Here is a 21,164-nt window from a genome sequence, read left to right as displayed (position 1 = left end):
GTGAAATAGTTCTTCAGGGTGTTCTCTTCCACTGGACTGCAGTTGCTGTTCAGCCAACATGCTTCCTGGCTGCATCCTTAAGTTAGTTCCATGTCTTCTCCCATGTATGAATTGCTTTATTCTTCACTGATTGAAATTGAAAATACTGCTATGAAGTCCAGTCTTGCACTTCGCTACAATCCTTGGATGTAGTAACACTGCCATTTCATTATGGACCCAATTTATGTCTTCAAACACTTTCTACTTTCACTAACCATGTCCATTTCTTTTTCTCGTGTCTGCTTATCCATTCCGATCTTGTTTTCTTGAACCTATCCTCATCCCTTGTTCCATAAAGGAATGGAGGTTGATTTTTTTAAATATAGAAAATTGCAAGACAATGAACTTTTTCTTATTTTGCACATCTGAACATAATAGTTTATTAAAATATAGGAATATACTTACTTCATTAACAAATGCATTTAAATGAGCATTAATGCAAAGTAAAACCTTTTTTGTGTCAACTATGTTATGTCTATACAGTAAGTTTCACAAAACCCAAAGGTTATTTAATAAATCGATGTCCAAACCACCAGCAAGGTGAACTCCAAACTTGTGTTTATTACACAGATAAAGCACTAAAAATAAATGCAGGACACCGTCCAACATGGCACTGCACACAGCAGGGGAAAATTATGATTGGCTTATCTTCTCCCCTTCTTCTTCCTTTTCACTCTGCTTTTCCATTTATATACACTCTGAGATAGAACATTTGCAAATGCCCCTCCCTCTACACGTAATTGTGAGATGCTCATCATGTATTCAGAAATTGCCATAACAAACTGCTCATAGTTGCTAGATAAGTCCATATCCAGAAGTGCCCAGAAATTTCCTGATCGATCGTATTCCTTCAACGGATCTCAAAGTCCAACAACAATATTACAACCTGCCACCTTTTAACTCAACTCAACTTTTAGAATAAATATCTCACCTCAACAAACATTACACGGTCATCCACAAAAAAAACCAATTCATTCCATATTGAATCATCGGCCATACAGCAATTGTTAACATCGCACTGGACCAAAACACCATCAGACATACTCGTAAAGGATTTGTGACAAAGGCAACTTCTACTGCAGTTTAATTTCATTTAAATGAATATTTATAAAGAAAAGAAATAGCAATTAAGTCGGTCAATTATTTCACATGAAACTCTGCTATGAGCCTCATTATACGACAGCAACAACAACAACAAATATTTTACAACCATTTTCCCCCTTTTTGTCAAGGAGTTAGTCGAAAGATGGCATTCCTCCATGTGCATATATCTAATATAATGCACCAGTGTTGTGCAAACCAAAATATTCATATCTTTTTTTTATACAATCAAGGCTGGCAGACAAATGAGAACACAAAACGGACAAGGACATAACAGAACAAAAAGAACAGTGGGAATAGTTTGTGGAGGGTGGGGGGATGGCGAGGGGCACACTAACAGAAGTGTAGAGGGACGAGACCTGGAGGAATAGAAAGACCACCGACTGATCCACAATGTGAAAATAATATGCCGAGAGGCTCAGCTTCATGGCCGTAGGTACCAATTATTCTAAAGGCCTTGGTTTCTTTTTTTGAAGGCCTGCAATGTCCCTGCTTGACGCAATAAAACAAAAACGACAAAATTGAAGTGCCCTGATACATGGTGAGTATTAAGTAGTTGTGTGATGTAATGTCATGGCAAGTAATAGAAAATTTGCTTTTAGCCACTTGATAATTGCCAACATGTCATTGTGCACAGGAAGAGCTGGAACTCTGGCGCATAGCACAGAAGAGCATGGAGGAAGAGAAAGAAGTAAAGAGGCGAGAAGCTGAAGAGGACCTTGCCTCTCGGCTGAAAGATAGGGTTACGGAGGAAGCAAAAGCTCTGGAAGTCTTGTTGCAGGACCTGGTGCAGAAGGAGAGGCAGACGAGCCAGGTATGATTGTGCGTGGTGGGATGTGTATTGTCGCATGACCTGGTTCCGAGACTGTGGCGCGAAGCCTTGAGAATTTAGATGTCAGATTGCCGAATTAAGGTACCCACAGGTCACACCGGAGATTACCTCTGAAGAATAAACCAAGCGGTAGGTAAGCTTATAGTGCAAGCTTTAATATATCACTACTAATTAATCACTGCATTCATTTACAATTCATATTTGTACCTATACAAATTAGGCATGCCATTATTTTTAAACGCATGGACCGACGCTTATAAAACCCAGTCTGCTTATTGTGGATGAACAGCGGTGAGCCAGAACATACGAGTGCTTAAAAATAATGCACAATTATTTATAAATAAATGTAAATACAGACTTGGCATTTAATATGGAATATATATATTTTTTCTTGACTTGGGTTTACTTTCTGAACTCAGTATATCAATCTGGTGAGTTTCTTTTACCCTTCGGTGATGTCTTTGTTGAAAGAACCATGTTACTGATTGTCTTTCACAGCAAGAAGTCAATAACAGGATTATATCACAGGTGGCGTGACAAAATGTAAGGACCGGTACATTTGACGATTGGCTTCACAATCGGGTATATAAGGGTTGTTGCGTTCTGTATTGGTGGAAAAACAACTGCTGCACGTCGACAAAAGTTATTGCCGCTTCCTCTGGAGATGGACCGTCAACTTGACAATGCTGTTTGTCATGGAGTGGTGGCTTTACGAAATTCTGGCATGAAACAGCGTGCTATTGCTCGGCAGTATGGCATCACTCAAGGTCAGGTGTCAAAGATCCTGAAACGAAATGCTCAGAGGGGTGTCCATACTCCAATACCGAGGCCAGGACGTCCACGCAGAACCACAAGGAGGGATGATCGCCAGCTGCACCGGTTAGTCTGCAATGGCCGTACCAAGTCAGCTAATCGGCTTAGGGCTGAGTGGCAGCAACTGACAAATGTGCCTGTATCCAGAAGGCTAGTCAACCAACGACTGGTTTAAGCAGGCTATCGTGCCAGGCGTCCCCTGAGAAAGCCACGCCTGACCAGACAACACAGTCAGCGCCGATTGCAGTGGGCCAGAGAGCACCGTCAATGGCAGCCAGGACACTGGAATCACGTGACCTTCAGTGACGAGTCCAGATTTCTGGTCTATCGTCAAGATGGCCACGTCCGAGTGCGCAGACAAGTGCATGAAGCCCACAACGAAGATTGTATAGTGCCAAGAGCCCAAGCTGGAGGTGGTGGGGTGACTGTTTGGGCTGCTTTTCATGCAGGGGGAAAAACTTACCTGGTTGTTCTGAATGGAAACCTGAACCAGTTCAAGTACAGGGTCATTCTGGAAGAAACATTGCTTGCATTTGCTCGTGCAGCCTTTCGAGGAAACTTTGTCTTCCAAGATGACAATGCATGGCCTCATCGTGCTCGCATGATCCAACACTTTCTTGCTGACCGTGGTGTAGAGCATATGGAGTGGCCTGCCATGTCCCTGGATATGAATCCGATAGAGAACGTGTGGGCAGAATTAACACGTCAAATCGACAACTTGGGCCAGCAGCCTGCCTCTGTGCATGAATTGCAGCAGACTATTGTCACTGCATCGCAAGCGATTCCTGTCCAAACCTTGGCAAATCTCGTGAACAGCATGCCCCGACGTGTACGTGCTCTCCTGAATGCTCGTGGGGGTTACACGAAGTACTGAATTGTAATTTTACTGTCCGTAATCCCAGTCATAATTTAGCTTTTGTTGAATTTTTTTTTGGCTAATGTGCAAAATAAAGTGATACTTCTGGAAAACGTACAGAAGTTTAACACAGTACTGTCCGTGAATTGAGTTCGATATCAGTTTACATCACTTTCAAGGATCAATTTATTTGCTTCGAAATGTCAAATGTGGTTTTTGTTTCTTTTAAAGGTCACATTAACAAAATCTAGAATAATTTCAACATAATTCCAATGAACTTTTGGTTCTAAGTCATCTTGAAAAGTAAGTTCACCCCCACAAAAAAAATATTCCATATTAAATGCCAAGTCTGTAAATGTGCTAGCAACCCTCTTTGGGGAAACTGCCAAATCAAGAATCACTGCTCATCTTCACTCTTTCATTCATCTTTTTCCCGCCTCTAGAAAAAACTCCAACACTCTCTTCAATCCACTCTTCCCTCCAGGTCTTCACCACCATCTCTTATCTTCCCCATCCAAAACCTTGATCTTTTATACCCCTGCTAATCCACCCCAAACCCACCTCTTTCAAATTTCCTGTTTTCTTTCCTGAAAGTGTCCATCTTGTTTATCCCGTGTACCCCACTCCAGCCCTCAACCTTCCACAGATCTCTCGACGTCCCTATTCTCTAGTGTTGTTGTGCTTCCCTCTCTCACCTCCTCTTGTCTCCTGCTGCCTTTGTTGTTATATGTTCTGTGTGTTAGCTTTTACACGAGCCTCGACAACGTATACAAAAAAATAATTATGGAGACAGGAACAGGGGAAGGCAAATAAAACACCAATAACAACCCTGGAGAAAACCATATTTATCTCTCCCAACACATGGTCTAAGTTTACCTTGTATAAGCCTTATCGAGAAAAATCCAAGCACTCAGAGATAGAGAACGAGACTGTGCAGGGGGGAAACAAAAGGAGATATAATTAAAGTTTGGGACATTCCTCACCATGAAGTTTGGGGGGTTTGGCCCTGGATAAACGGCTGTGCACTTGGCTGATGTGCGACATGCTTCAATCTGGCAAACCTTTGCTGTTGTTCAGTTGCAGAGCTGGCTCCATTGGAGTCTCAGCTCCTCGAGAGGGTGATCTGACGAGACTCTCCACGCAGCGTTGCTGCGAGCCCGAGTCTAACTCCACAGCACAAACTCATACCCTCAGAGTTTCTGGTTCAACTGTAATGACACGAACCAGCCAGCTCTCGCAATTCCCCTTTCAACTCAACTAACTCAGCACCAAGCTTGTGTTCAAAACCATCACTGGGTGTGATGTCATGCTCACCCGATTGGCATTCCACTGACCTGGTTGGGTGAGCAGAATGTTCGAATGTCATTGACTTGTGTGGCCCCGGCTTCATGAGAGGTCGATCACACCATGTGGGCCACACCAGCCAACCAGAGTAGAGCCCACGAGCCCTCTGATCTCCTGCGAGTTTGAATCACAAACAGTTTAAAACATGAGGTGATGTTTATAACATAAAAGTAGTAAAAGGATAAGGACATGCAACAGTGAAATTAAAAAGAAATAATAGAAGTGGGCCAAGGACGCTAAATGATCACTCGGTCCCTGGCCACACTAATCTTACTATAATTCACCAAATGTCCGTCCGTCCGTTCGAAGGTACCGCAAAAACGGCTCAACCGATTGCAACGATATTTTGGGCGGGTATTCCTGGGACCCCTGGGAGTAAAATAGGCTATATTGTTTTTCCAATTTTTTCCCAATTTTCCAGTTTTTCCAAACACGATGGAATAATATTTACCGATATGAACAGTGATGTGGCTTTTCTTGAAATTCTACGTATCAGGAGAGAGTATATCGACTCCTGACGAACTCTTCCGATATAAACCTACTGCTCCGAAGTAACATGGCAGCGTGTGCAAAGCGACTGAGAAACAGGTGTAGCGGCCGCTTCCGTGTTACAGATTCGGCGCGCACTCTTCACACATAAACGTGCGACTGAGAAAGACGTATAGCAGCCGCTTCCGTTTTGCAGAATTCAATCTTTTTTCAAAATGGGCGCCATGTACTGTTTAGATTTTGATGATTTGCATGTGATATGATTGACATTTCAATGAATGAATCATTTAAAATATTGTTGTGGTTTTGGAATCAAGGTTAATTCCCCCTCGTAGGTAGACGCACCACAACATGAAGCCTCGCGATAGTTCAGTTATTTCTTAGTGAATGTAAGCATAGTCCTTTCCTGTGTTTAGTTTTGCGTTGAGTAGGCCAGTGAGCTTAGGTGTTCTTTTGGCGCTTTGCTTTGGTGCTTTTGGTTTGGTTTTGGCACCGAAATGCCACGCAGCAGGCCTGAACAAGTCTACCGAGGCCGAAGGGAGGCGCGGCAGGAGGAGTGGTCGGTAAGCATGAGCCGCCAATCATGGCTCGAGGGGAGTGGCTAACCACGACGACCGGAGGCGGGGTTTGGAACATTCGAGTCGGGCCGGGGCGGGGCCATATAACCCTGCTCCGAGCTCCCCCACCTCAGATGAGTTGAGAAGAGATGAGAAGGAGTTGAGTTGGCAGTTGAGTGAGATGAGGTCGGTCAGAGTCGTGTGCACGTCAGTTCCCTGTGAGATGAGTTACAGTTCCACGTGAGAGTGAGTTGGGTTGAGCTTGAGAACGCGAGTGGAGCTGCAGGACGAACGAATTGAATTGCCGATTGTACACGAACTTTCCCCGTGCCCTGCGCTCTGCGCTGTATTAATCGCGCGCTCGAGAGGACGACCCGCGCCGGGCCACAGACGCGCGATTTCCTCCTGCCTGCCTTCGCCTGTGTACGTGCTGCGAACATCGGAGAGCCACGCCGGGCGAGCTGCACCGGAGCGACCGACGGCGAAGGGCGCTTGGCGCGCGAACCTCTTCTCCTCCATTTCCCCGTGTGAGTGAGTGGGCCCTGTGTCTGGGAAAATAAGAAAGATTGATTAAGCTTCTGCTCTGTGTCCCCCTTTCCTTCATCATTATCATTGTAAATAATAATAAATCATGTTCTTCCTCTGATTTGACCGTCCTGTCCTTTTTTTTTTTTTTTTGTATACTGAATCGAGGCTCGTGAAAGAGCTAACATTTACTTCACAAACAAATCGACCAGACAAACAAAATACACAAAAAGAGGGAGCGGAAGACAAGATGGGGAGAAAAGGGGAAGCACACAAACACAACATCCGAGAGCAGGGAGATGTGTGGAAGGGAGAGGGCCCGGGGGGAGGAGGCATGGGAAGGGGGGGGGGGGGGGAGGGAGAAGTATAAAGCACAAGGACACCAAGGACTTCCAGGACAGAAGTTGGTATTTCAAAAAGGGGAATTGGGGTGAAATTAGCGGGGGTAGAAAAGATCAAGGTTTTGGATGGGGGAAGATAAGAGATGGTGGTGAACAGCTGTTTTAAAGACTTGGAGGGTGGAGTGGGATTGAAGAGAGTGAGGGAGTTTGTTCCAGAGGCGGGAGAAAAGAGGAATGAAGGAGTGAAGGTGAGCAGAGAGTCTTGATTTTGGCAGTTTAACCAAAAGAGGGTTGCAGGCAGATCTTGTGCGACCTGTAGGAATATTTGTGGGACAGAGCCCAGAGAGAGCTGGGGGGGCAAGGCCAGAGAGGAGTCGGTAGAAGACGGAAAGACCACCAACCTGCCTGCGGTGAGTGAGTGAGAGGCCCTTGGAGTTAGCTTCATCGCGGGAGATTCCAATGATTCTGAATGCTTTGGTTTCAACAGCGCGAAGGCGAGCTAGGTGTGAGGCAGGAGAACCAGCCCAGAGGGGAGAGCAGTATTCCATTGAGCTGCGGATGAAAGCCTTGTATGTGGTGAGGAGCTCAGGTGTGCCAAGGAAGGACTTCGCACGACGGAGGATGCCCAGTCGGCGACTGGCTGTGGAGGCCAGATTTGAAATGTGGTTTTTCCAGGAAAGATCATGGCAGATAGTGAGACCCAAAAGCTTGAGTGACAGAACTTCTTGGAGAGGATTATTCAGAAAGTGGATGGGAGGGTTGTCCAGTCGGTCTTTTCGGAGAGACATCGTAAGAGTGTGAGATTTGTCAGGATTGAAAGACATGTTCCACTTGTTTGCCCAGTCTGTGATTTTGTCAAGGTCTGCAGAGAGTGAGGAGGCTGCAGACTGCCGATCTGAGGGATGAAGAATGGAGCGACAGAGAGTAGAGTCGTCAGCAAAGAGATAGAGAGGATTTTCAAGAGAGTCAGAGAGATCATTGATGAAGACCAGAAAAAGCACAGGGCCCAGAACACTGCCTTGGGGAACTCCAGCCTGAACAGGAAGAGGAGATGAGAGAAACCCATTCAGGGCCACACGTTGACTACGACTAGAGAGGAAGTCCGCCAGCCATGTGTGGAGATTTCCATGGATACCAAAAGAGGAGAGTTTGGTGAGCAGAGCGGGGTGCCAGACTGTATCGAAGGCACTTGATATGTCAAGGGAGACTGCTCTAATTTCCTGTTTGGCATTGAGGACCTCCATCCATTGTTGAGAAAGCAGAAGCAGCATGTCCAGAGTGGAGTGTCCAGGTCTGAAACCAAATTGATGATCAGAGATCAAGCCATTGGAGAAGAGGAAAGATTTCATATCTGAAGCAATGATGGATTCCATGACCTTGCTGATAATTGGGAGAAGGCTGATTGGTCTGTAGTTGCTGGGATCTGTTTTTGCACCTTTTTTGTGCAAAGCGGTGATGTTGGCAGATTTCCAAGCAGATGGAAGATGACCTTGAGCAAAAGAGAGGGTGAAGAGAACAGAGAGAGGGAGTGAAAGAGCGGAAGAACATGATTTTAGGACCCGTGGGCTGATGCCGTCAGGTCCAGTTGCAGAATCAGAGTCGAGGGTTGACAGACACTTTTCCACCTTGTCAGGAGGAAAGGACACAGAGTCCAGGAGCAGCTGGGTACGACTGGGTACGGTGGGTACAGAGAGGGATGGGTTTGGGACACAAGATTTAGAGGCAAACACAGAGTTGAGGCATTCGGCTTTTTCATGTGCGGAGTCAGCCGTGTGGCCATTTAAGGTGAGGGAGGGGATGGAGGGGGAACGAACACCAGAAACAGATTTTACCAGACGCCACCAGGATTTGGAAGAGGGAGACAGATAAGAGAGTTCGGTCCTGAGGACGGAGAGATATTGTTTCCTGGCTCTCCTGAGGGTGGACACACACTTGTTTCGGGCTTTGTGAAAGGAAATGAGATTTCCTTCCGTTGGATTTGCTTTCCAGGAGACGAAAGCAAGTTGTTTCTGGGCATTAGCCTCACCACAAGATTCCGTGTACCATGGACGGGAGGAAGGGTATGACAACTGAAGACGAGAAGGGATAAAACTGTGCATGAGAGAGAGCAATTTACTTTGGAAGAATTCCCAGGATGAGTTGATGTCAGAGGCAGTAGAGATGGGAGACCAGTCCAGATGATTGATGGCTACTTGAAGACCGTGCCAGTTGGCCTGAGTGAAATGCCAGACTCGTCGACGCTGAGGAGGCTCTCTGAAAATGGTCAGAGAGATGTCCACTTTAACAAGCACATGATCAGAAGAGCCGATTGGAGCAGAAGAAGAGCAGCAGACATTTTCAGGGAAGTTAGTCATAACCAAGTCCAGAAGAGAAGATTCTCCGTTGACTGAGATCCGGGTTGGGAAATTGACAGATTGTGTCAGTCCCAGTGAGTCACAGAAGTCCTTTGCTGAGGAGCCATGGCTGGTGAGAGAGGTACCCACCCCCAGCCAACTGGCATTGTGACAGTTGAAATCACCACATATGAGGAAGAGAGAGTTGGGATGGGTAGATAGAAGTTGGTCCATATTATCAGACAGCGAGATGTAGATGGAGTCATCACTGTTTGGTGGACGGTACAACACACATATGAACAAAAGGTGGGAGCGAAGGGGAAGCCGTAGCCAAAGGTATTCCTGGGGGTGAGGTGGAGAGAGGGCAGTGCAGGGCGAGTGAGGAAGAGAGTTTTTTATAAAGATAGCAACCCCACCTCCAGAACGAGGCTCAGGTCTATCATACCGGAGGAGGGAGTAACCTGGGAGAGATACCAAGGAATCAGAGACATCATGAAGGAGGAAGGTTTCTGTTAAGCAGATCACGTCTGGTTTGTCAGAAGCAACCTGTATGGAGAGATCAGTTAAGTTTGAGCGAAGGCCCCGGATGTTTGAGGTCCATACTGTTAAGGAAGAGGAAGGGGGAGCATCGGATACAGAACAGGGGGGGGGGGAGCGGTAGGGCAGGATGTGGAAGAGGAGGAAGAGGTAGGGAGAGCTGTTGCAGGTGTGTCAGAGATTACAAAATAGCTTGGAGAAAGGGAAGAATGGGGCGGACAAAAGGTTTGATGGTGTTTGGGTGAGGCGCAGTGAGGTGTTATTTGAGGAGGGGGAAGAGTGAGGCAGAAGGTTGAGGAAGATGAAGGTGAAAGTTGGAAGGGGGAAGAAGCGGGGAGGATGCTTTGAGGAGGAGGGGTGAGAGGGGAGTCTAGGAGGGGAGGAGTGAGGGAGAGTCTCGGAGGGGAGGGGTGTGGGTGGAGTTTAGGAGGGAAAGGGCAGGGGGGGGAGATTTGAAAGGGATGGGTGTTTGGGAAGATTTGGGGGGGAGGGGCAAGGGGGAAGATTTGACAGAGATGGGTGATGGGGAAGATTTGGAGGGGAGGGGTGAGATTGGATTTTGAAAAGTGTACGATTTATGGGAAACGAACATTTATTTCCATCCATTGGCTTCGCATGGTACGAATAAAACCGCTCGAATCGGGTTCCAATAAAAGTAACAGCATGAGTCATGTGATACGCATACTGCTCGGGCGTACTCGATTAAGCGTGGCTCGTGCGAGGCTCGATCCCCGCTTTCGTGGCAGCGTGGGTTAAAGGTACGTGCGAATTTGTCCCGATACCCTTTTTCACGTTTGCCCGGAAGTGGCGATTCGGCCTCGCGGACCCGAAGACGCAGGGGGAAAAAAGGGGTTTAATCCCCCCTTTGTAACGGGAACGGGCTTCGGGGGATCTGCAACAATATGTTAAAATAAAACAATCGACAGGATATTTATATGAATCGTTTAAAATAAAAAAAGCCTTCAATTTCTGATATTTTGCCTTTTCATTATATATTCCTGTATATCCCACATATATCCCTGCGCATCATAAGAGGCGACCAAGGGTTGGCGTCAGGAAGGGCATCCGGCCATAAATAAAACATTGCCTCAAACAGGGAACCATGAATTCATGGGGCCCGCAAGGCCAACCCCCGCTCTAGCGGGGAAAATGGCCTTAAAACGATCATTCATTCATTCATTCATATATTTGGGCCTCCCAATTGAAGCCTCGCCCATAGAACGGGTACCGTTGCTAATATAAGCAAACAAACATAACCATATCCGTTTTCTCTGTTATAATAAGATTATTAAACCAGTATGCTGTTGAATGGAGGTTTTCTGAGGTGTATGTCTTGTGCCAACTTGGAAATCTGAAGGGAACAATGGGGAAAGTGTACTGAGGAAGGAGATTCTGCAAGTGGGAGATGACAGATGAGCAGTGAACTTGAAGTTTGGGGATCATAATAAAGGGGTCACTGGAAGAACGTATGGAATCTGTAGTGACTGGGGAGGGTCCGATGAATGTAAAAGCTGAGGGAGGGAGATCTGAGGAGAGTCTCTAGAAAAAATATGCCACCAACATGGCCCAATCAGAGAGCAGCAGATCATGTGCTTCTGCTTATTTGTGGGAGATACCAATGATGTTGAGAGCTTTGGATTCCACAATACGCAGGAGAGAGCTGTGAAGTGGGAGTATCAGCCCTTCATGGAGAGCACGAATCCATTGAGATATATATAGGCTGGACTGTATGTTGTGAAATAATTCACGTTTGCCAAGGAATGATTTGACATAATGGAGGATGCCCAGTCTGAAACTATAACTTTGGAGGTTAGGTTTGATTAAATATGCTCCACAGGAGAGGTCGTGGCTGATGGTGAGGCCTAGAAGTTTCAAAGACTCAATATCTTCCAGTGTTTAGTGTGGAAATAGATTGGTATGTTCTTTTGCCTATCCTTCTGGAGAGACAGGGTGAGAATGTGAGATTTGCCTGAATTGAAAGACATAGCATCATAGCAGTAACTGATCCTTTCCAGGTTACCAGAGCTGTTCAAAAAAATGGCCATTTGAGAAGAGGAAAACCTTGATGTCAGCTGCAATTATGTATTCTGGGACTTTGCTTATAGTTGGAACTAAACTAACCATCCTGGAGTTGAGAGAATCTGTTTTTGTATGCTATGTTTGAGTTATGTTTGCTGTACTTGGAAGAGATTCGGGCCTTAATGGGTCAAAACCTGGAGGTGTGCTATTGAGAGAAGGTGACCTCAGTTGGCAGACAGGCTGAAAAAACCATTCACAGGTTATACTAGAACAAGGCACTCGGTAGAGCGCATACCTCCACCAGGCTGAACAGTTTACGTTTAGTATCCCACTGATAGGCCAGATCTGCATCTGGACCTCCAAAATGGAACTGGCTTGTTATTGTCACCTACCCAACTCACTCATCCACCAAGTTTTGTCCGAATCTATCCACAACTTTTTGAGATATCATGTTATATACCGCGTTTGGCCCTACCTCTCAATAGTGAAGAATCATTTATGAATTTTAAACTTCCCAGATCCGGATCTTCACCAAAATCTAATCAATTCTTCGTTGTCACACACCCAACCTGTTTACCAAGTTTCGTCCGAATCAGTCCATAATGTTTTCAGATATCCTGGTCACAGACAGACAGACAAGCAAACAGGGGTGAAAACATAACCTTCACCCACATTTGGTGGCGGAGGTAACAAGAGCAGCAGAACAGAATTTGATAACGAATGTGTTCTTCCAAGCAGAGTCTACCTTCTGGATCCATCTCCACTACAGAGTCGAGACTCTCCAGAACTTTCTAATCTTTCTTGGAGGTACGGGTAATAGTGTCCAGGAGGCAGCAGACAGTTGGTATGATGGGATAAGATAGGTACAGAGAGTAAGGGGTTGGGTACATGATATTCGGAGACGAACAGAGTTAGGTTATTTCACCTTGTCATAATTAGAGTTAGAGTTGATGCCTTTTGAGGTGGGAAAAATATGATGGGTTGGGAACACCCTTCCCCTTCACATGGACTATTCTGGATCATGGTTAAAATCTGGCAAGGATCTGGTTAAAATGGAAATGAGGACCAAATACATACACCCTTGAAATTGGCCTGTTTCCTGGATTTGTCACTGCTGATAAAGTTAATTTGATAGGACCATCGGCTATAAAAGACCTTGCAGACAGATTGAGACAGGCAGATTGAGCAGAGGATGAAGATACCAGAAGAAGCAAGGATTATGGGTGAGAATAACCTAAGTAGAGGAGATTTGCTGCAGACACCCCCAACTATGGGGGGGGGGGAAGAGATATGGCTTCCAAGTTTGGGGCACGAGCGAGTGACATTGGGCATGGCCCGGCACCCAAGCACTTCATTACATCACAAAGATAGCCAATTTCCCCTGTTTCCTTTACTCGCATCCGCTCTGCCTGCTCTCACGCATTCATTGGAAATTTCCAATTTGCTTATGGTTGAGTGCATGGGAAATTGACCAATCCCTAAAAGCCAGTTGTTCTCTTCTTGTTGTGTTTTAAACTCGCTGTCCTTCTTTGATGTGTAGACACCTCCTATGCAGAGTTATTTTCGATAATTTGATCATCTGCAAGACTGCATTACACATTTATAATATGTGCAATGATTGGTTTAAAAAAAGAAAAGCTCGCATGATTCCAAAGTAAATGATATGCAAGTACACCAAACTCGAGAGCTGGCGTTTGATTGACTGTTCAACTTTTATACTGTGATTCTGTAACATGTGACATCGACTATATAAGAGAGATGTTGGTCTGTGTTGCCATTTTTCTCAGAGATGGCTGAACGGATCTTCGTCAAACTTTCAGAGGTTCATCAGTGAGTGCCTGGGAGTGTTTTAGGTAAAAAAAAAAGATCGTTTTTTCTGATTTAAAAAAAAAATCGCTCGATATAGCCTAAGCTTTTTAACATTAATGACAGTTATATACAAGTACACATTCGCATAAATAAATGCAAAACAATCACCAGACATTTGAACACAAATAAATCAAACAATTCCAGAAGTGTATGAAGTTGGTATTACAGCTTCTTCTTCTTCTTCTTCCTGTTCGACATCACACTTAACGCAGAAACGGGATGAACGCCACATTCACCAGCATATATTTAACGAAAAGGTGATGAACCCCCTTCCTCCCCTTCCTCTCCTGCCTTCCCCCCTCCCCCCCTTCCCCTCTTCCCCCCCTCCCCTCTTTCCCCTCCCCTCCTCCCCCTCCCCCCTCTCCTCCTCTTCCCCCCTCCCCCATTTCCATTCCCCCTCCCCCATTCCCCCATTTCCCTTCCCCCCTCCCCCTCCCCCACATTCCTCCTCTACCTCTGTCCCCCTTCCCCCCTTCCCCCCCCCTTTCCCTTCCCTTCCCGCCCCCTTCCCTTCCCGCCCCCTTCCCCCCCCCCCCCCATATCCCCCCCTCCACCCTGCCCGGCAACGCCGGGTACTTCTGCTAGTAGTTTAATAAAAAATAGCTCATGTTCTTGTAACTGGACTGGCTCCACCTAATAATGTGCATATCCAAGGTACAAGGTTGACTTGCACAGGTTAAATTTAATGATCTCGTTGTTTGCAAGTGTTAATCTGCTTGGATGTTGTTGTTTTTTGCGAATAAATCTCAACGGATGTGACATTTTGAATTATCAGGGCCATGGCACATCATTTCCTCAAGATGATGAATTAGTCCTCTGGGGCCTTGGTGTGCAGCGATTGCACATTTTAGACCATCTTCTTTGCTTTGTGGGGAGGAAAATAAAATCATGAAGATTAACACTGATTATAATAAAAATTAACACTTGTATATAATTCATGTCTAGCTTGTGTACGAGCCTCAACACTATCAGCCTTGCGTCTCATTGGCCATGATCTTTCTTGAGCAAACCACATTTCTAAGTTGGTCGCTGACTGGGCATCCTCCATCGTACAAAGTCTTTCCTTGGCACACCTGAGCTCCTATCCACCGACAAAGCATTCATCTACAATTTGATGGAGTACTGCTCTCCCCTCTGGGCTGGTGCCCCTGCCTCACATCTTGCTCAGTTTGAGGCCATGGGAACCAAGGCCTACAAGATTATTGAAATCTCCTGCAATGAAACTGAGTCTGTGGGCCTATCACTTCACCATCACAGACGGTCGTCTCTGTCTTCTACCGCCTCCTTTCTGGTCTTGCACCTTCTGTTCTTTCCATGCATTGTCCCTACCAGGTTTGTACAGGGTGCACGTGGTCCACCAGCAAACCCCTTTTTGGTGAAACTGTTGTTCTGTTGTCAGTTGCAAGACAGCTGTTCACGACCATCTCAGATGGTTTTTTCACGACCACCCCCCGTCCAAAACTATAACCTTTTCTAGCTCTTTTAACTCCATCTCCTCCTAACACACTTCCTTCCAAATTTCCAGTTCTTTCTTCCAGAGGGTTTGCATCTGTATCCATTTCCTCCACCCCGTGCATCCTCCCCTACCCACTCATTCCACCCCCATATCCATTATTTGTCAAAGTCTCTCTCTCGCTCTATTTTTGCCCCTCACTCCTGCTGTTGGTGTTTCCCCCCCTCTTTATACTGCTCCTTTTGTTCTGTTGCATCCTGATCCGTTCAGTGTTCTAGTTCAGTGTTCATGAGTGTTGACTTTGTATGCAAAAAACACTTTTTACAAAAAAAAAAGTCACTTTGAAATTATCTTGCTTTTCTTCCTGTTTTGTTGGGATGTAGGAGATGTTGAGGAAAGCTGTGGAAGAAGAGCGGGAATGTGGTAAACAAGCAGCACAAGAGGCAAAGGAGCAAACTCTCCTGGAGATGCACACCCTTGCAAAAGAAGCGTGCCAGGTGAGATTTTGAGTCGTCTTTATGAGAACGCGTGGTACATTGTGACCGACCTTTTGGTGTGTAAGAGTAAACAAACGTCAGTGAACGACCCATTTAAAAAACTTTTTTTTAACATGAAAGTAATTTCTTCTAGTTGGGGGTGGGGAATTGCAGGAGTGTGAGGGGAAGCACGGGAGCCCAGAAAAGTGAAGGGGGTTAGGGGTGGGTGGTGGTCCACTTGAATTTTTTGGGGGTGGTGAATAAAAGTGGCTCATATGGTGTCACTTTCCTGAGCTTTGTTCATTGATGCTGATTTTCATGTGAATCTGCTGCTATTGAAAGTTCAATTTGTATATACAGAAATCATTCAAGGCCAAGCATCACAATTTAAACAAATGAAGACCAAGCCTCACAATGCTTGCAATTTAAGCAGATTTGGTCTCCCTGATTTTGCCAAGAGGTAGAAACATGTGTCCGACTCTGAAGTTTAAAATGCTGGCTTGCGCACTGACCTCCGGGTGTTGTGATTTATTATTTGTAGATCTGTCTCTCTATTTGTAGATTTGTCTGCCTAACGGGTACAAGAAAAGCATGTGCCTAATTTTCTTTGGAATGAAGGTCACTTAATTGAAAACCAGTTGAACGAGTCAGGCAATCCAATGTCTGATATTGTACATCTCACATTAAATGTCATGTCTGATGATGTTTTGTAATGGTAATGTCATGTAGTAAGATAACCTCTAAAGATTAAGGCACATATTCAATCATCATGTGAAGAACAGTATAAAAGTTGCGCTGTGCTTCCTGATTGAGTGATATTTGTACATATCTGATATTTTAGACCGACTGTTCAGAGAGATTATGGGCTTAACACGGGGTGTGCTCTCAGAGTATTTGGTAGTTTGTTTCTTGTCTGTTTTAGTAATGTGTCAAAGTGCAGTACAAGCCGAAGGAATTATTCAGGTCTCTCTATCTCGAGCTCTGTCTCTCCTGCGTCTTGATTGGTCAATCCAATGATACCATCTTAGGTTTGCTCAGCACCCCTCATGTTTATATAGCAAGTGATCCGCATGACGCGGATTTGGCCCGTTTTGTTGGCGAAAAACCCTCGAAACCATTCTAGTATCATCAAATGTTTTATTGGACAGAAAGTACAAACAATTTCAAAAACGCAATGTCCCACTTCTCTTCCACTCGCAAGGATTCACCCACATACTGACAGACCTGCAGTGACTCTGTCCGATATGCAAGGAACCGGTCTAGTCTATTGGCTGTGTGGCATCATGACCTTTACCCAACCGAAGGCCAGGTCACCACCCTCTTTTCAGGATTCTGCACGCAGTAGCACTTCACTTCCTATCGCCTACAATTTTGCCATCATGCTGAATCGATCAGTATGTGCTTTCCAATTTGCTCTACGACTTTTTACTGTCATATTTGTCAGTACGTTTGAGTGTTTTGAATGGTAAGCTTTGATTTGAATGGCTTTCATTCATATACAGTGTCCACAAATTACCATTCCAAATTCAAACCGTAATAAAAAATGAATGAAACGGGATACTACAATGTGGGTTGATGCATGTGAAAGAACATTTCTCAAAGTTTTACAATCAAGATTTATCAAGATCATCATTTGATCTCTCTAAATCAGTCTGCATGCACAATGGTGTTGTGTGATGATGACATTTATGTGGATGATACCCCTTGCCACGCAAGTGCGAAGATGACTCTGTCCAATAAAAAGGCTCAGCACTCAGAAACTACTTTCAGAAAACATTAAACTTCTTGGTATCCGTTCATAGACCAATGGAAGGAGACCCATCAATGGTAGTTTGTACCGTGTCCACACACTTGTTCAGCATCAGTCATGGTGGAATCAACGACATCAAGAGACATGTGGCGAGTACTCAACACCAACAAAAAGTAGTCAAAACTAACCCCTCTCAAAAGTTTCTTCCCTGATAAAGATTCTCACTTTGAAGATCTGGTGACGAAAGAAGAGGTTATTTATGTTTGACATATAGTGTTGGTGTTGGCTTAGCGGTTAGGGTGCCGGCTTGGGATCCTGGGATCCTGGGTTCGAATCCCGGTCGATCGCTGAATTAACGCCAGGGGGGTTGACTCAGCCTGTCATCCTTCCGAGGTCGGCAAATTGCGTACCAGTTTACTGGTAATTCCCTGTGTGTCGTAAAGAGGCGACTAACAAGGTTGGCGGCAGGAAGGGCATCTGGCCATAAAACATTGCTTCAAAAAGGGGACCACGGTGCCCCAAAAATGCCAACCCCTGCTCTGTGGGGAAAAATGGCCTCTAAAGGTGGTTTTTCTATACAGTGGAGCATCACATACCATTTGCCCCGACTGACCATGCCAGGCCACTTTTTGCAAAGATGTTCCCTGGAGACATCTCCAAAACGTACACATCAATGTGGAGGAAAACACCTGCGATAATCACGCACCTGCTGCCTGTAAAACACCACCGGATTTACAGTTTATAGCTGGGTCGGGATTCAAACCCACATCCTGTCAGTCTCACCTAATTGAATACAATATCAGTTATAGTTGATATATGCAGATTTTGTTTTTTCTCATTTATATCCAAATGGAGGGGAATAGTTACTGTAGAAACCAACCATTCTGCAAAATACTCAAGAGTGCCACTTTGGCACCCTAAAGTCTCAGATTCTACATGGTATGAGTATATAAAATCAGGAAAAACCCATTGTGGGATCTTTTTTGCAAGGTCAGACAAAATAAATCCTACTTTGACTGCCGGACTAATAGGCCTGGAAACTTTCTAAGCTATTGATTGATAGTTTTGTGGTTGAAGCCACCATCATTACTTTACAACACTTACTGATATTTTCCCTTTTTTTTCCTGAATCTTACACTTTTTTGGATGCAGTTGGAACGGCAGAGAACCCAACGCTCACTTGCAAGTTTACACCTCTTCCTCACTGCTGCTTCAAAGCAGCTGGAGACACTTATGAGGGACGTTGTTGACACAGAAGTGGTGAATGAAAAGACAAAAAATGAATCAGATGATGAGCAGGAGGATGTTTGAACTGTCCAGCAAAGAGTGCTGCTGCTCGTGAACTACTGCAGGGATGGGAGGCATTGTCCTGCAGTGCTGCTACAGAAAAGCCTAATGTTTATTTTTGTGAAAAAAATCCATAGACTATGTGGCTTCCTCTCTCCTAATAGCACACATTTAGTGCTTCCTTGCATTGATTAAACACAAGTCAATTTTCTGCTGCACCCCTCTCTCCTTTGTCACATATGGATTACCTTGTGGCAAGTGAATAACTAGTTCTTCAAACTCCTTTGCACAATGTGCTCTTACGCATTATTATGCATAAAAACGTTTTTTAAATATAAACACATAGTTTGTCATCAAATGTTCAAAAAAGCTTTATTATGAAAATATGGAGAAGTCAAATTAATAATTTGGTCAAAAGGTAAAAGGTCAGCATCACATAAAATTGTCAATTTTCATCTAATTGACCTTGAATTTTAAGAATTTGCATATTGGGTTACTGAATTGGTTTACTAATCAAAAGACAGGAGTCGATTGTTTTTTTCGATCTAACGCTGAAAGGTCAAGGCTGCATGAAATCATCAATTTTCATTTTGTAATTTTTGTTATAAACTGTTTTCGGTATTTTGAGCATACGGAGGAAGAAGAAAACGATGTCGGAATACAAATGGATGCGGCCGGGATTTGCATTTTCAGGTGCTTTCTAGTTTTTTTTCTAATCATGATCAAGAATTGTTGTAATTTGAGGAACATTTTTGTAACTCCAGCTGTTTCATTGCAATTTTTTTTTCCCATTTGTCCAGACTGGAAATTATGCTTAATCGTGAGTACATGGCCATTGACCAACTGCATTTAAATATTATTTGAAGAGAACATCAGAATTTAACTTTTAAAGTGTGTAATCTTTTTATTTGTGACTGAAACGGTTCTCAAGTAATATGTTCTACCAAATGCAAATATGACCCTTTATGGGAGAAACCCCTCTACAGATTGTCTCTTTGTTGTAAACCCAGCCTGCTGTGTCCATGTTTAAATCATTTCAACAAGCTGACTAAAAACAAGTTCGTTTGTTCACAGGTTGAATGGCATTGTCATCTCGGTTCTTCTTAACTAGGGCAGCACCACGGTCATCATCTCTTGCCTCATATGAAGGCTAATCAAGGTTTTGATTTTATAAATCACAATAAAAGAGGCTAATCTTGCCTCTGGTACAAATCACAATACAAATATGCCTTAAATTTTATATCGCCTTTTAAAAGTCTGTTCCTTGAAAATGTATACCCTTTGTTCAGCACATTCTTCTTGCTTCTCAAATGCACCTTTGTAGTGTGTTTGAATCAAATGTGCACCTCAGTGTGGTGTTTGGCTCATAGTGAAACACAATACGTCTTCCATGAAGTTACAGTCTCGAGTTCAGAAACGATACCAAGTCTGCTGGGGTGGAAGATATGATGTTTGGAAAGTTGGAAGACCTGGCAAATAAATTAACGACAGTTCCTCCATAGTTGCCAGTAAAGTTGGAAAGTGTGAATGTAGGCTATTCCCTCATTAGATATACAGTAGAGAACCACAACTTCACTACGTTAGGTTATTGGCAGCCTCATAAACGTTTCGAGGCCAAACATTCATGAAATTTATTTAATTAGGTTTAATGGGCAAAAATAGATTCACTTCCAGTCACTTGAAATACTATACCCATCACCAAAAATCGTAAGCTAAGAATATTAGTAATTCATAATTTGCTTTATGAAACAATGCTGTACTATAATGATAATTGTAGATGCAGTATTGTAACACACCACTGTTCAATGAATTTTGCATGAGTTGTTTGTCAAGTCAATATCCGAAGGCCTATTCCGGTAGGTCTTCTTGGAGACTTCTTCTGGAAAGAGGAAGTGAGTTGAGCTTTGTTTGTGTGAAACTTCACTTCCTCTGTGGATCCTCAAACTGTTATGATTTGTTTTACAATAAAAAAAAACTGCACTGTTCCACACAAGGCCAGTCGGTGTCATACTGTTGCTTCGTCCTATCTATCATGACGTTGCTTGATGATAACTCTGAAATCCTGTGCAGACATCTGAGGTGTAGATTCCTCCTCACTTGATGTTGAGGACTACTCCTGGTCAACCTGTTCTGGGGCTGTCAGCTGTGAGGTCTTATTTGTGGAACTTGATGTGGTGGTCTATGTCACGTTCAGTAATGGCACCAAAATCTTTACCAAAGATGCTGTGTGCTATGTTCACCATCTCCTTGATTTCAGTTTGGACATAGGTATTACGTATTACCTCCCCAAACCCCGGTTACGGTGCAGCTCAGGGTCTCGAGAAGGAACACGGCAGAAAGATTTGTTATTTTGAGTGTTCTAATAAACCATGGTAAAACCACACCAATGCAATTGTAGAACAAAACAAGTAATTGTATTAAGTACTCTCACATACACAATAATAACACTCTTAAAGAAAGTACCATGAAAATGTCACTTGCATCAAATGACCAATACATATGATTGTACCATCATTCCCCAATGCTCTCAAAGCAATAAACTC

At 44.2% G+C, this 21,164-nt stretch overlaps 1 protein-coding gene across 1 annotated transcript in view; it reads left to right on the top strand.

Annotated features, from left to right (window-relative positions):
* The window catches only part of CCDC91 (coiled-coil domain containing 91), a 126,085-nt gene extending 105,449 nt beyond the window's left edge, over nucleotides 1–20,636 (top strand). The window contains exons 11-13 of the mRNA XM_068119939.2: nucleotides 1,778–1,954; nucleotides 15,492–15,605; nucleotides 18,487–20,636. Of these exons, the coding sequence (XP_067976040.2) occupies nucleotides 1,778–1,954; nucleotides 15,492–15,605; nucleotides 18,487–18,645 (450 nt within the window). The 3' untranslated portion in view covers nucleotides 18,646–20,636. The remainder of the gene's footprint in view (nucleotides 1–1,777; nucleotides 1,955–15,491; nucleotides 15,606–18,486) is intronic.
* Nucleotides 20,637–21,164: the final 528 nt, after the last annotated feature.

This window comes from Myxine glutinosa, chromosome 1 (genome assembly GCF_964187855.1).
Source record: "Myxine glutinosa chromosome 1, kmMyxGlut1.1, whole genome shotgun sequence".
NCBI classification, from domain to species: domain Eukaryota; kingdom Metazoa; phylum Chordata; class Myxini; order Myxiniformes; family Myxinidae; genus Myxine; species Myxine glutinosa.
The sequence above is the reverse complement of the archived record's forward strand: the minus strand, read 5'-3'. Positions and strand labels throughout refer to the sequence as shown.